Source organism: Pterocles gutturalis, unplaced genomic scaffold (genome assembly GCF_000699245.1).
Source record: "Pterocles gutturalis isolate BGI_N339 unplaced genomic scaffold, ASM69924v1 scaffold12382, whole genome shotgun sequence".
NCBI classification, from domain to species: Eukaryota; Metazoa; Chordata; class Aves; order Pterocliformes; family Pteroclidae; genus Pterocles; species Pterocles gutturalis.
The window spans coordinates 15529-31184 of NW_010115486.1; the positions used below are offsets into that span (position 1 = coordinate 15529).

Genomic DNA, 15656 nt, shown 5'->3' on the forward strand with positions numbered 1-15656 from the left:
CGACCTGACACAGCACCAGCACCCAGGACGCCGGGGGCTCAGGGTACCAGGCCAGGACTGACTGGCTGTGAAGCACAAGGAAGCAATCTGATTCTTTACAAAATAATGATAAATGTAGGCTATAAAGATGTACAGAACAATCCTGGTGCAAATCTAACATCTGAGTCACCTGGACCACTTCACTCCTTCTTAACTCTCTTTCAACCAGCAGGCTTTTGGTGGCTAGACTTTTTGGGCTATTAGCATGTGTCAGTTCTGAAGGAAGCGTCAGTCTTTCAGCACAGAGCAAGGCTCACAGCAGGACAACCCAGCAGGCAGGGCTGTCCAGCCACTGGTGTGGAAATAAATTATAAGCTCCTCCTGCACGTACACACTGTCTGACAGAAGTATTTGGGAAACTAGGGCCCCACCATACAAGCTCTTGATGATGGTATTTCAAAGAATAAATGAGGGCTGCCACAAGAAAGAAATGGATGTGTTGAGAGGTAAAAGCCATTCACAAAGGGATCACTACTGGAGATGAGAGTCCATTCCTCCTATCTCTGAGGTTCACACAATCCAGCACACGAGAAAGTCTTGGTTCATTTTTACTAAATAAACTTGCTCCCATTTATGCAAAGTCAAAACCAGCAGTTTTCATTTCAAATTGCACTTGTGAAGCCAAGACTACTTTCCATTAAGTTAATCAAAGGCAGACTATTTTGTTTTCCAAGACGAGAAAACCCGCAAGGCCTGTGGCTACTCTAATCCCACAGGATATTCTTATATCCGTTGCTGCATTCTTAATGGCATAAAAGAAACCACCTCAGGCTTCCTTTCGAAAAATAAAACTTCCTCTCAAAAGGAAAAAGAGTGTCTCGCTCATTCCACTTTTCATTTTTGTGAAGCAGAGGCCAAAAGTGCATACCATCTTTCCACAAAATTTGTTGGCTGCCTGAATAAATGCTCAGAAAGGCAGGAAAGTGTAACAGGAAGGAGAACTTGCTGAGAAAGGAAACATCTAGAAATCACCAGTGTCACAGTAACTGGATACACTTAGCTCAGAGCAGAGCATCATTTTCTTGCTCCGGTCTGGAAACCTTTATATCCAAGAGTCCTGTTATCATGATTCCTGACAAGCACAAAAAGAAAGGTCTGACTGACCTGAGAGAGAACTTACTTCCACTGCAGGTGACATTCTTCTATTATGTACCTCGTGTATCATTATAAATAGAATAGAAATCTTATTTGTTTAAAAAAAAAAAATCCATGTTGAAACAGATCTTTTCATCCACCATCCCAGCTTGATCAGTACTGGCAAGGTGAAGTGGAACACGTAGCATGAAGAAACTGCAGCACTTAAATTGAAACCTGATGGTTCAGGTAAGAAAAGTGCAAGCAAAAAAAAGTGAGACCACCAAGAGAGAGGTTGGGTCCAGCCTTGATACTCCCTCCACTTCTGGTCTGCTGCTATATTTCTGCATCTTCATCCGAGCTCACACTGCTGCTTCCACTGCTGCTGCTCCCACTCTCGCTGCTCTCTTCCTGCTGGGCCTGGCTGTGAGCTGCTGCCGCCGCCACTGCTGCTGCCGCCTCTCTCTCCTGCTGCTTCAGCGCGGCTGCCTTCTTCTCCTGCTCCGCGTGGCTTTTCATGTGAGCGCTGCGGCTCTTCACCTTGTAGAACACCCTGAGGAAGCACACATGTACATTAGCATCGCTCTCTCCTACAGGCTCCTTCATTAAGTCTCCCAAAGTGCTTCTGCCGCTCCAGCCTCAAGTTTATGAGCTTTGGCACAGGAACTCATGTTGGCACTGCAACAGAGCATCTACAGCAAACACCGCTTCTGACTCGGCGTGTGCCAGCACTGGGCAGAGTGCTAGCAGCAGATCCTGAGCACCCTCAAACCATTCGCTTCATTTCTTAATATAGCCTTTTCCTCTTCTCTCTCATTTGGCTCTTAAATTTTCTAAACTCAGTGGGGCAACACTGGTATCTGAAATACACACATGCTGCTTAACACTACAGGGCCCTGTTTTCTAGGCATTCCCCCCATGCTGCAAAAACACAATAAACATGGATGTGAACAATGGCCAAATGCCACTCCTGAGCCCTGTCTACATGGCTAGAAACAGTTGAGCTATTTCCTCCTAACTTTGCACTTCCATTATTTATTCCTCCATTTTTAGCCATTAACTATTTGGATTTGGCACCAAATGCCACAAGTTTAGACACCATTAAGAATCCTTGGCTGCTTCGCCTTTGTCAATGGCCAGGACCAAATCCCAGTTGCCTGACTTCTCCCAGCACTGCCCTTTCCAATGCCATGTGCTCCCTGAGGGCACAGAGACAGAGCACCTCGACAGGACCAGCTAAGTCCCAGCCACAGTAGGAATCTGTCAACGCCCCTGGTGACGTAACTAGATGGAGATTGCATTTTCTTGCCATCCCATCGGTGTCTTTTCTTTCAGTAAGGAGATAACCACTGGTATTATGAGACACTCTATTGTTTTAAAGTAAGCAATTATGTAGGGAACTGAATTTTCTTTACATGTATGAATGTGTTGGCAACAAACCTACAAAAACTACTGGAACTATGTGAGGAAAGACAAATATCCTTTAGACACAAAAGAAGGGTGCAAGTTTAACCAGATGAATTGTGTAGCCCCCAGCCTAATACCTGCTGCTGTACCAATGGTAGTGTCTTGTGTTTCTATACCACTGTTCATAAGTCTATACCATGTTCATAAGTATAGAGATTACTTGTTACAAAAACACAGGCATTACAGAGGGGCAATACAGCAGCTGGCTGAAAGTGCAGCTTAACACCAAATACTGCACATAGTTGAAATGCAGGTGGTGTCTCACTCCATTCGAGGAAAAACAGTCAGCAGCAGGCAATTATCCAAGTAGTAGTATCTTAATCTAAAAATATGTAAAACCCCCTAATCTTCAAATATTAGTGGGGTAATAAGTCATGAAAATTATTGCCAGTGTCTCTGGCCTAAACAGACAGAAGGAAAGCTCATTTGAGAATAATGCAGGAGATGCTCTTCTGCAATTCTGTGACTATTGCTGGTGGCGGAATTGTTCTCACCTGCCACATTTTTTACATGGAAATGTGTTTTCTGTGTTCTGAGTTTTACTGGTAGCATCTGATTTTATCTTTTGTTTCCGCCTTCTCCTCTGCACTGGAGCAGTAATAGGCTTTCGAGGCTTCACTGTTGTCTCCCTTGGCTTCCTTCCAATTCTGCCTGTGACAGCTGCCTCTTCACTCCTCATGTTGGCATCACCAGCCTTTGGAGAGAGGGGAACAGTTAAGGCAAACTGAAACTTAAACCCACCATCAGAAGAAAAACAATGGCTAAGCTCCTGCGCTTTGTTTATTCCAGATCAAGGTGTTATCTATTGAGAAAGTCTTCAGGATATTTTCAGGACATTTCTCATCATGGTCCTATGCGTGCACCAACCACAAAGAAATATACTGGAGCTTTTTTCCCTTACTCGTCCCAGTTGTCCCACCACAGCACACAGTCTTGTTGCTAGTAATACTCTTAAGCTACCTCAGCCCAGTCTCTTGCTGAAAGAAGTTAGAGGTGGAAACTTTTTACATTTGGAATTGTCCACCTGGTATTTTATAAACTAGTTGCAGAGTGAAGGTGGCACAGAAAGCACAACATGCACAATCAAGCACTTACTATTACACCATCTTGTAGTGTCTGTTCATCATCTCTGAGAGGAACTGTGCTCTTCTTTCCACTCTCCAACCCTTCCTCTGCCTCCTCTTCTTCCTCCTCCTCTTCCTCCTCCTCCACATGCCCCTGTTCTTCACTGTAAATGTCCCTTCTGGGAGGAAGAACACGTGCAAACCTATGGGAACTCTTCACCAGAAAATAAAGGAACTGTTAATTTTGGTGTAAGTGTCATTAATGTGACACAGGACAAGTTTGTGAATCTGGACTCCTCCACACTGGCCAGATTGCTTCTACTTTTGATTTTAGCAGCAAATGAGACAACAGACAAATACCAGACTTCACACCACAGCCCAAAAGAGGTGATGGAAATTTAGTAAGTTACCTTGATGTCAACTTCAGCTTCATCTTTCATAGACTTCTCATTAGCAGCATCAATGTCCCCAAAGATTAAGGTCCCATTCCGACCAATTTTCACCTGTTTCTTGTATGTGTAGTAGAACTCCACACACTGAGCCACTGTTTTGGTTTTTATCTGATGTTTAAAAACATAAAAAGTCCAATGGTTACATGATTTTAAGAAGGCTTATAAGTAATGGCTAAAGGTGCAATAAATACACTTTATATTTTTCTTTCCCCAGCAGCCTCCATTCCACCACAACTGCTGTTAAAGCCTTCTTTTCTGTGTCATATTTGCCCATACACCTCATCCCACAGCCCATCCCCTATCGCCACTGTTATTCACTAAGAACCACAGAATCAACTTTCCAAAGAAAAGCTGGTCAATGTAAAGGTGACAGAACCTGGCACTTTGTAAGCTTAATGCACCTCTTAGCCTCTGAAACGTTCCAACTGAGCTGTCAGGCTCGAGAGCAGCCTTTCAGTTTTATGGGGAAGCTTTATTTTCCAGCAGCACTTCAGAGAAGACCAGACCAGAATACCTATCCAAAAATGGAAAAGAAGGCTTGCAGCCCTTTCCCATTTTGACCACATGCATTTCATACACATATGGTGGTAGATAATTATCAGTGCAGACCCATGACTGTCTACATATTCTCTATCAGTGATTTTTATGGAAGTTTTGGAATATATTCTTAGTTTCTGGGCTTTTGCAACTTAGATGCCTTTTCAGAATTTATTCAGGAAATATGTATGCAGCTCCTGGTTTTGCACTCTCCTTCAGTCACTTCTCCCCCCACTGAAGTGTCATACCTCATGAAAATAGATGGGAATGATCATTTTTACAATCATTGTCACAAAAAACTGGCAAGAGATCCTAAAGGATGCATCATTCATGTATCCTTCTTTGGTCCTTTTCATCAGTAGCAAGGATGTGTTTCTATTTAGTTTTATAAACAAGCCATTTAAGCTGTCTTGGAACATTACAAGCACTCTATAAATATGCCCTGTAGCAGTGATATGTGTAGTGTGGATTAATGGAAGTAGTGCAGTAAGTACAAGGATTAAGTAAACAAAAACAGGAAAACATACATTACTGTTCTGGTGAGATTTTACGCTGTGCTGGATGATAAAATTTCTCTGAAATCTTTTGAGTGCAGGACTTAATGCTTAATACTGAGATTTCAGAAAAATCAAGACTGAACTCTCTGTATTAAATGCTCAGCAAACATGTAAGAATGTATCACTGCTGTCATAACAAAGAAAAAGTAACTTACAAGCTTCTGGACCAAGAAAAAGTCTTTCTTGTAGATTGCAATGCCTTTGTTGAAAAGTTTTTTTTCAGCAACCTTCCACTTGTCTGATCCTGTAGATAAAAAAAAAAGTTGTAACTGAAGCCCTTGCAATTTCAAATGTTTACTCTATGTACTTTTTCTTCATGTTTGCCTTAAATAAAACCAATACACCCAAGCAAAGGTGCAGCCTCACATCACACCAAATCCAGCATAACCACAGACTGCCGCAAAATCCTCCCCTACTGCTCCACTTCATCCCGCCTCTCATCACTTCCTTTGTGTTCGATCTAGTACTCATCACCAGAGGTTAACTCTGTTCAGCTTGCGAAAACTGGCCAATTAGAAGAACTAAGATGTTTTCCAACAAAACAGCAAGGTGAATAGACACACTTTGTGGTGGCCCAGTCATTAGATTTTACACAAAGGAAATGGTGGGGTGGAAGAACATGATCTTCTCTTCTACCAGCAGTCCACTGTACTTGAAGATTTATTACATCTCAACTATTCCTACTATCCTAGCACCCTTGCCTCTAATAATAAACACATTTTGGAATCTCCTCCCACCTTACAGGTATTACTGAAGTAATATTTCCCAAGCATTATAGTAGGAGTATGTAATAAAGAAGAAATGTAATTTCTTTGCTTTGTGGTGCCAGCTATTACATGTCTCTCTACCACCTTGCATCAGGTCTTTCAGGTGGCTCGGGTCACTCTACGTCACTGAAGTTAGTGTCATTCAGCTGACTATTTTCTAATTAGGTGCAAGACTACAAAGGTAGTTTACAGCATTTAAATTTTGCAGAAACATTGACAGGCATCAATAATTGGCGGAAATTTCTCCGGCAAGCTTGAAAACTCTTCCCACAAAACTCCCTCTTAACTCCACCCTGGAAATTCACACCAGACAGGCTGTGGTTCTGAGGTTACCACAGCCTTTATTGTACGTACTAGCCATCTTTCTGCATTCTTTGTGCTTAGTGCAAGGGGTCATATTCCCTTTTCTCCAAAAAGGAAATCAGAACACACACATATGCAAATACACACATGCACATGTTCTGAGAGATGCAGTGTTTCTTACATTGTATGTATCATAATTTACACAAGCAAAATTCCTGGCAAGCCACAATTTCATTTACAGAGAGAAGAGTGGTCTTTTAATCTTATTGTAATGTTACAGAGTTCCCCAAAAGAGCAGAAAAGGATGGAAGGATTCCTTTATGGTAGACCGGCAGCACACAATTATTCTGGTTAACAAACCTGTGTAGTGATAATCTGCCAAAGGGTGGGTAGGTGATCGCACTGGCCTCTTCAATAGCAGTTTGGTCAAAGCTCCCTAAGAGAAACACAAAATAATTTAATGTTTGGGGTATTTAAAAACAAAGATCAGGCAATTGTTAATCCTCTCCTTTCTGGCAAGCAAACTGAGAAGAACCATAGCACAGTTTAACATTTGGGACAAGTTTAAAATCACATTCTTGACTATCCACTGAGTCCACTCACATCTAAAAATGCTGCCCTAAATGATATCTTAAACATCAAAGTGGTTGTGATCTTGTCTCACTTAACCAAGAAATATTTCAAAAACAAAACAGAGCAGTCATGGGACTGAAAGATTCTACACAAAAGCCCCCTCTCAAGCTACTATTTACTTTGCATTTAAACTGGAAGAGCTTTCAATGTTAGCAGGAAGGAGAGGATGGAGTCATGCTTCCATGGGCAAACTACCTTAACAGTGAGCTCCTGCTGCCAGGAGCAGCCCTGCTCCTCCCTAATGCCAGCAACAGCATTCACAATGGTGGGCTGGTTCTGGGAACTTTATCTAGCATGTACACACAAAAATTACTTCCTATTTGTTCTCTTCTCCAGTGCAGGTCAATACAGTCTCATAAGTGTAAGTGCTGGCATGCTACAGGGGACGGGAAACAAGCAGGCAGGGAAAAGTGTGGGATACTCCTGACCACAGGGCTGATCTGTGCCAGGTTAAATCAATCATAGGACTATAAAAGGAGTATGACCCTGTCCTACACACTACACTCTGCTCTTTGATTCTACCTCACAGGGGTGTCAAAAGGCATTTATGAAAGTGTATCATATCTTACAACACTGATACAGAACTAGCAGCACAGCTGTTCTACAGACATGCACAGAGAAGTTAAATGGATCTGTCAAAAGTCAGAGGAGCAAGACACTGCACTTTTGGAAGTCTCAGCTTCGGCCCCAGCCTCTTATTTTTCCTTCCAACATGGTCGTCTTCCCAGGAAGACAACATTTAAGATGCATTTAGCAGCTTGCTCGCCCCAGTAGACTGTCTGTCTGTTAAAAAGCCAAACTTGTCAAAGTTGGAAATAGGCAAGATAGTAAGTGAACATGGTACTGTACATCAGGCAGAACCCACTCTAGGGACAGCAACATCTCCAAGGGACACTAAACAGTGGGAGCCAGATGCACAGGAAGGAGTCTGCAAGGCTCTCCTCTCAGGAATGACAGGTTACCTGGCCATCATTAACATCTTTGACCACATCAGGGTGAAAAGCTGGGAAGACTCACCAGAATGCTTCCCTTTGCTTCATGTAAGAAATGCAGCGCCAACTCCTGGTTGGTTCCAGCCCCAGGAAAAATGCTTGAACAGGCAGCAGCTAGCAGGTTTTCCACTATTTTCCACAGAGGTACCAAACAAATTCAAAGAAGAAGATTAAAATGGATTTTCCTACAGGATCCACATCATTAATTTTGAAGCACAGATAGACATAACAGAAAGTAAAACTTTCAGAGAATCTGAACATCCTTGCAGATTTATCTGGGACAAATTTGGACACAAGAACTTATTAGACTGCAAGGTCAAACAACATTACTCTGCACACAAGACTATTTACACATGGAGTTTCTTGCAGATCTCCTCTCCTGCCTCCTATAATGTCTTCCCATCTCACTTCACATCCAAGATTTTCTGAATTCCCCCCTTTACTATATTCTGAAGTTCCATTTCACAATACCCTTTTTTCTCTTTCATCAGAAAGACTTCTTCCAAGCCTGCCCACTTTCTCTTCCCTTCAGGATTCATACACGCCACAGCCCATGTGCACCAACAGCAGACAGCTCCCCAAGTCTGCTACTAGGGGCCACAACCCCTGCTTCCTCATCCTGACTTCCGTCTACAACTTGATTTTTCCAAAATACTATTATGTCTAGAACATCCCTTGAAAATACAGAAGTTGAGTGCATGTGGTGTTCAAATGGTAACAAAGAGACGGAAGCTTCACTGAACAAAAGGCTGCTCTTTGCCTGACCAGTAACAAATGGTGCCATTTATCTCAATTAAAAAACCCAATCCTATCAACCTCCCCCTGCCACACACAACCACAAGTTTTACTCCTTAACACTGTTTTCAAGGCCACCCAAACATGTCACTTGACTGTCAGCTCTGAGAGATTTAAAATTATGCCTACACTAGACATGCAGTCAACCCTACTACAACTGTGATATTTCGGTCCCATTTACCAGCCTGCCACATTCTTACCATTCCCTTGGGTGACTTTGTTGGTTTCCAGGTCACCCCACGGCTGCCACACCAGCTCTGCTTTATGTTCATCAGCTGCTGCCAGAGATCTGTCCTGGAGTGATGGGATTTCTGCTTGAAAGCGAGTTCCTACATTTATTCGCCTGCAGAGAAGGTAACAACTAACGGTCAGGCCCCCTGTACAATATGCAGAAAGCCTCTATCTCTGCTAAAAGCACTAATTATGAAGAAATTGAAATGCAGCAGGCTCCTGCATATAACACGAACAGGTTTCAGGTGTTGCAGGTTACATTAATGACTCAAAAGGTGAGAGGTTTTATGTCTATTACCAGTTTCCATTGTCTTATCAACAACGGTTGGAATTGTATTTAAATTAGGATTTCCTAACAAGTGCTCAAAGAACAGTTATTAGCTTTCAGTAATCATCACTTTTTGAGAGGCTGTCACATGGACTCCTCTTGTGGCAAGCTTGCTCCTCATGCATAAGATAGGTGAGCAAGTTTTAGTATTAACTTTTTACCAGCCAGAACTACGGAATCATAGCACCATTTAGTCTCCACAAGTCCTTTTCAACCTATCTGGTCCAACTCTCAATTCAAAGCAGGATCAATCTCAAAGTCTGGTCGTTTATAATCTTTGACACAAGCTAGTTTCTAGAAGGTACTATTTCTAACAACTGAAACAAAAAATAGAAAACAATGAAAGCTGTGTTGCTCATTCTGTACCAAAACCAAATCCTGTTATTTTAGCAACAATCCCATACTTGGACATTCTGACTTAGCAGACAGATTTTTCACACCATGCAATCCACAGAGCACTATACCTGCTTTAAGTTAAGCGACCATCCACAGAGATTCTACTCTGTACTAGCAAACAGGATTTTGTGCACGGAGATGGGTAAGAACCACCACTGAAAGACTGCTCTACCAGACTCGGACGTCTCTAGGTCCGCACCAATAGCACACCAAGCAGTGAGAGCATGGATGTCCTTTGCCATTGCTCTGCATCTCTTACTCAGTGGCAAAAATATGCAGAGAGACAGCAGTAGCTACACAAACTCAGTGCAAAATATACTCAACTTTCTAAGTAATATAGCAACTACATATGCAATTCAGAGGTCCAGAAGAGAGAGCAAAAGAAATGTCCTAAGCCAGCAAAAAGACCCTTCAGAAAACTAAGGTATGAGAGAACAGCTGCCGCTCAGAGCACTTAGAATATAATGAAAATCTCCTAATCTGAAACAAGATAGCTATGCTTAATGCAAAAAATGTTCTTTTTTCAGCTGTCAGTCAACTAGCATCATACTGGTAGCTCCTGAATTAGCAAAGGATGGAGAAATAAGCTTTTTTTTTTTTTTAAAGAGTAGATCAGGCAGTACCTACAAGATGATTAAACTCTGGAGTTGCTTCATTAGAAAAAAAGGTAAACCTCCCTGCTCAGGGAAAGGTTTGTTATAATTCTCAAGTCTTGGCTTGGTTCCCTGACAGCATGAGGGGAAACACAATTACCAGAGAAAAAAACACAATCCAGTACAATAAGGAATAGTAACAAAAACATCCGAGAAATGCCAGCCTATAGACTTTTCTAGTCCTTTGCTGTCCTGAAGACTTTGAAGCAAATGGACTGCAAAATCAGTAGGACCCAAAGATCTGTGACACCAGCTGCCTATTGTACCACTTCACAAATAGAAGAACTAAGGTTCATTATCACACTTCCTACGCCAAACCTCTGCAATGAAATGACCTTTGAGAAGCATCAGCAGAAGGCCTGGCAAAGCACAAGCAATTAAGAACACAACATCAGGTAATCACGAGTTACAGTCAACTTCTGACAGAGTGAAGACTACAAATCAAATTAAACATTTTCTTAAAAAAAAAAAAAGTACTTCCTGCCATATTTCCTTTATAGAAGATAGGTCTACATAACTGACCACAACAGTGCTGCACAAACTAGCTTCAGAGCAGCAAACTGATTACTTTGACAACACAGAATGATACCAGTTTGTTAATTTATCTTGGTTAAAAGTTAAACCTATCTACCTGCGTAAGCACCTGCTCTGTAAGACTTTAGATAACAGCAAGACAACTCTTTGCACATAGCTCCCTTTTGGCAACAGAAAATGAACTTGCATTACTAAGTTACTACGGTTTGAAAATTCCAGCACCAAATTTGAAAGTCTTCACACAGGACTAGAACTGCAGATAAGTTTATGTCATTAACTTCATCAATTTAAACCAACAGACACAACAGCCAAATAGAATTGCACCACAGAGAGTTCCAGATCAAGACTTGGAGCGAACAAAAAATATCTGTTCAAGAAGAGGTTCCCTGGATTGGTGTGCAATGAACTAACAACAAAAAGATGAATTAAGCTATCTTCAAAACAGATTTAAAAAACACCAAATGTGCTTATTTCCATGATCAGGCTCAGCCTGGAAGAGATTTGCAACAATGACAAGAATAACCTGGGTTCATTCACAATCGCAACATTCGCTCAGGACAGCCTGCTGCCAGAAGTGCAGAAAACTCAGCTTCAAACAGGAAGGCAGAATGGAAAAAGGGCGAGAAAAAAAGAAAATGACAGCAAATGTACCAGTTCATTTTTAAAATATAAGCCATTTCAGAAGAAAAAGTAAAAGCAGTCTGGTATTTAGTTGGGGAGAGTTTGAGTTAAACATCTCAAATGTTACAGGATACACTGCAGAGCTAGAGCAGAGATTCCTGACTGCACAGAGTAAGCTATGCAGAGCCACGGGGGTGTTTCCATGTCACACATCTCCATGTTTAGATTTCACAACAGCTCATTAACCTAGGTTTAATAACGAATTGGAACTACTGCGCTGTACTTCTACAGCGCTGAACTCGAGCTGATAACACTCCCAGAGGGTTTGCAAGGGTTGTGAGAGGTATTCGCTGCTGGTTTTTTTGCTACTCTTCTCAGGTTTAGTGGGACTGGCACCAAGCCGAAGCTCGTAACTCCAGCTTCCATATCTCCAAACTCTGTTCCCTGGTGCTGCTGGGTCCGCATGTCTGAGCTTTCCCAGCACACAGTCAGCTAAAAATACCAATGAGGCTTATTAGCTCAGGCCACTCACACTGTACGCAGCTGGCTGCAGTGCCTCCACACTGAGCTTGCCCAGGCAGGAGCAAAGTCATGTTCACAAGTTGTGCTGCAGCTAACACACACCACACGGATAATCTGCAACCTGACCAGCCCACGTGAGAGCTAACCACATTTTTCTATACTATGTTTTGGTCTTCCTCTAAAGGAGCATTATTTCCCCACTCTAAAATGAACATACAACATACAAAGAAGTGTTTGGACACAGATTCACCTTTAGCCAACCAACAGTATTTCAGCCAGATGAGCAGTAGCAGAAAGCAGTTAGCATCACCAGAATTACCAGGTGCGTCCGCCCAAACAAACATTATTTATCATATGGAGTGATTTTTAATAAAGACAATTTTGAGTCACTAACAGGAAGAGCTTTAATGTTTCTAAGAGAGACATCAACTGTACAGGGAGCAGCTTGAAGGTTTAGGAGGAAGAAAAGCAGCACATTTACTACCAGGCTAAGAATCTACTGCATACTTACGGTTCAATGCTGACTGGGGTGGCTTCCCCCACTACTGTAAGAACAGGAGGAGTAACTTCTGAACTATCTGCAAGGAAAAGAAAACTGCTCAGACAGCTCATCTTTGCATTTGAGATATATTCTACACACAGCTTGTAAATCTATCAGAGCTACCCATCTCTCAAAAAAAGTATCCATATGCTAAAGGAGTTTAATACAACCAAGAACTTACCTTCCAGTCACCATCTACATCTTAGTAATAACTGTTTACAGTCCCCTCAGTTCAAGTTAATGACAATCTATTATAGAACTGACTTTTCTATTCCTAAAATCATCAGTAGGGGGTGTTGCAGATTACTTGTAAATACATCTTAACATGCATGCCCAGATGGAAGCAACACTGCATTTTCTCCATCCGAGCTCTCCACACTATCATGAAGAAATCTCAGTTCCACATAACCACACCTCCTAAAGTCATGATCTTCCTCCTACTACTCCACAGTTCCTAATAATAAATTAGCCAGTAAAGAAAGGATGAAGTGGAACTTACTTGATCTAAGAAGAGTTCTGTGAGCACTTTTAGGAGTCATTGGAGGTGGAACTGAATGACCACTTGAAGAGAGGATAGCATTAAAATATAGTCCAGATCCTTCTCTTACTGGACTGAGAATTGGTGGAGGAGTGTAAGGAGGTAGCTCAAAGTTCCTGTCTGAAGGATGATCTGCCAGACGGACAGGTGACCGTAAGTGGCTCTGATATGGAGTAATGTTAGAATAAACAGGTGGTGCAATAAAGGTGCCAGCTTTTGGTGGTATGAAGAGTGGCTCAGGTCTTGGCCGCTGCTTTGGTTTCCGGGCAAAGCCCTCTGCTTCATCCTTTGGAACAGCATCTTCATGCTATTAGAAAAAAATTACATAATTTCATTTTAAAACCTCAGGTTATTTGAAAAACTTCAGTGGGATAACAACATTCCTTCATGGAAGCTCAAAATCTGGATAGGGCAGCTGGAGGGTGTCTCAACAATTAGCACAAAGGCAACGAGGGAGGAAGATCATAGGGAATGGAACGGACACAGGAACTATTAGGTAGCAACACTAGCTCCGAGTGCTTAACAAGTTATATTTTAAAAGAACTACATATGTCTGGTCCAACCTCTGGCTGGAAATATAATGACCTTATGGTAGTTTTAAAAGAGGACAAAAGTATAGCAGAACCCTGGTACAGATACAGGGTGACACCAAGTAGCAATAAGAGAACAGAAGACAGATTAACAATATTGTCTTAGATGGTCAAGCATTTAAATGCAGAGAAACCTCCCCAGATGCCTGCCATTTATCTGGTATCTGAGCATTCCACAGCACTTCTGAATATAAGAAATAAAAAAAAAAAACAAAACCAAAAACCCACTCAACAGCACCACACTGAAGGGGAATACTCACGTACTGACCTTCAGAACCTCAGTAAGAGATTTCAATTCCATGGAAAGAAATCTTCACTTTGTATTTTATTCATATACGGACATGTGTGCACTACTTACAATTTATTACTATGTATGCATGGATAAAGCACTCTTTACTCACACAGACTATTTATTCTAATGTTATTATCTGTCTTTATTCACTATTTAGTAGTGGGGCATTGCTTGACTGTCCTAGCATCAGCTGGAGGTCATGAAAAGCCAGAGATGCCCAAATACATGGCAATATTATGATGAAAAAAATACATAGTCCCCAGAATACATCCATTCCAAGGTTGAGCCTTGAGATCAAACTATTTTAATAAAAAAGCTTACGGATAAAAACTATGTCATTAAATCTAACAGATTTCACAGAATCACAGAATGTTAGAGATTGGAAGGGACCTCGAAAGATCATCTAGTCCAATCCCCCTGCCGGAGCAGGACACCTAGATCAGATCACACAGGAACGCATCCAGGCGGGCTTTGAATGTCTCCAGAGAAGGAGACTCCACAACCTCTCTGGGCAGCCTGTTCCAGTGCTCTGTCACCCTCACTGTAAAGAAGTTTTTCCTCATATTCAAGTGGAACCTCCTATGTTCCAGCTTGAACCCATTGCCCCTTGTCCTATCACTAGATGTCACAGAGAAGAGCCTGGCTCCATCCTCCTGACCCTCACCCTTCACGTATTTATAAACATTGATTAGGTCACCCCTCAGTCTCCTCTTTTCCAGGCTAAAGAGACCCAGCTCCCTCAGCCTTTCCTCATAAGGGAGATGCTCCATTCCCTTCATCATCTTCGTGGCTCTGCGTTGGACTCTCTCTAGCAGTTCCCTGTCCCTCTTGAACTGAGGGGCCCAGAACTGGACACAATATTTGGCTCATTGTATTTTAGGCTATTCATACCTGACTTGAGGTTTCCATGTTAGTATTACGATTAGATCGCCTCCGAGTGACTATCACAGAAGGCTTGCGTTCACAAGGAGTTCGATCATTTGTTTGGCCTCTCTGGAGCTTTCCATCCTCAGACTTTTCCTTTCCAAGGCTCTGCAAGTCAATTTTTCTCACTGGCACTGACACAGGAATGATAAGAGGCACAAGGCTGTTATCCTCCCGGGGTCTTTTTGGAGTTGGTGAAGAACTGGCAAATTCCACAACACTTTTTGCAGGTGCAGGTCCTGGAGCTGCTATCAGCACGCCCTTCTTCTCTTCTGAAGTATCCAGTTCCTGAGAAGAAAAACAGATTCCTTGAAAGTTCTGTAGTACTTACATAATAAATCACATGGTATCTCACAGTGTATATCAAGTTTCTCAATGGAATTTGCAAGCTGAAATGGATTTGGAAAAATGTTACTGGAAGACAAAGAATACTCCATTAAAGTGTTACCAAAATTTCTTAGAATCACTTGAGGATTGCCTGAAGTCTCAACTGCTAGAAGATCTGTACACATCATTCTTAAGGATCATTTTATTACCTATGCTTTGACATTTTATTTTCCAGATGAATTTGTGCCCTTCCATATAACTTCCAACAAAGGTTCTTCAGTTTTAGCAATGACCACAAGCTGCAAGTTATTAATTTCAAATATTAGACTTCCACTCCTCAAGAGACTGAACCATAATAATCTTAATTAAAACTCTCATTAAAAAAAACAAGCTAGCTTTTTGATGCATTTTTTCTGATTTACATGACAGAGGCAACTTTCGTCACTATAAGTTGTGATGGGTTTGCCCTTGGCCAGGAG

The 15656-nt window shown here is 41.8% G+C and overlaps 1 protein-coding gene across 1 annotated transcript; it reads right to left on the minus strand.

Annotated features, from left to right (window-relative positions):
* Positions 1-1449: 1449 nt before the first annotated feature.
* On the minus strand, positions 1450-15176 carry ELMSAN1 (ELM2 and Myb/SANT-like domain containing 1; the record flags this gene model as incomplete). The annotated part of the gene is made up of 11 exons (XM_010075195.1): positions 1450-1666; positions 3075-3274; positions 3676-3858; positions 4055-4204; positions 5346-5434; positions 6621-6696; positions 7911-8014; positions 8881-9023; positions 12477-12543; positions 13006-13351; positions 14818-15176. Coding segments are annotated over 11 exons (1934 nt in total), but the record flags the coding sequence as incomplete, so codon positions are not given.
* Positions 15177-15656: the final 480 nt, after the last annotated feature.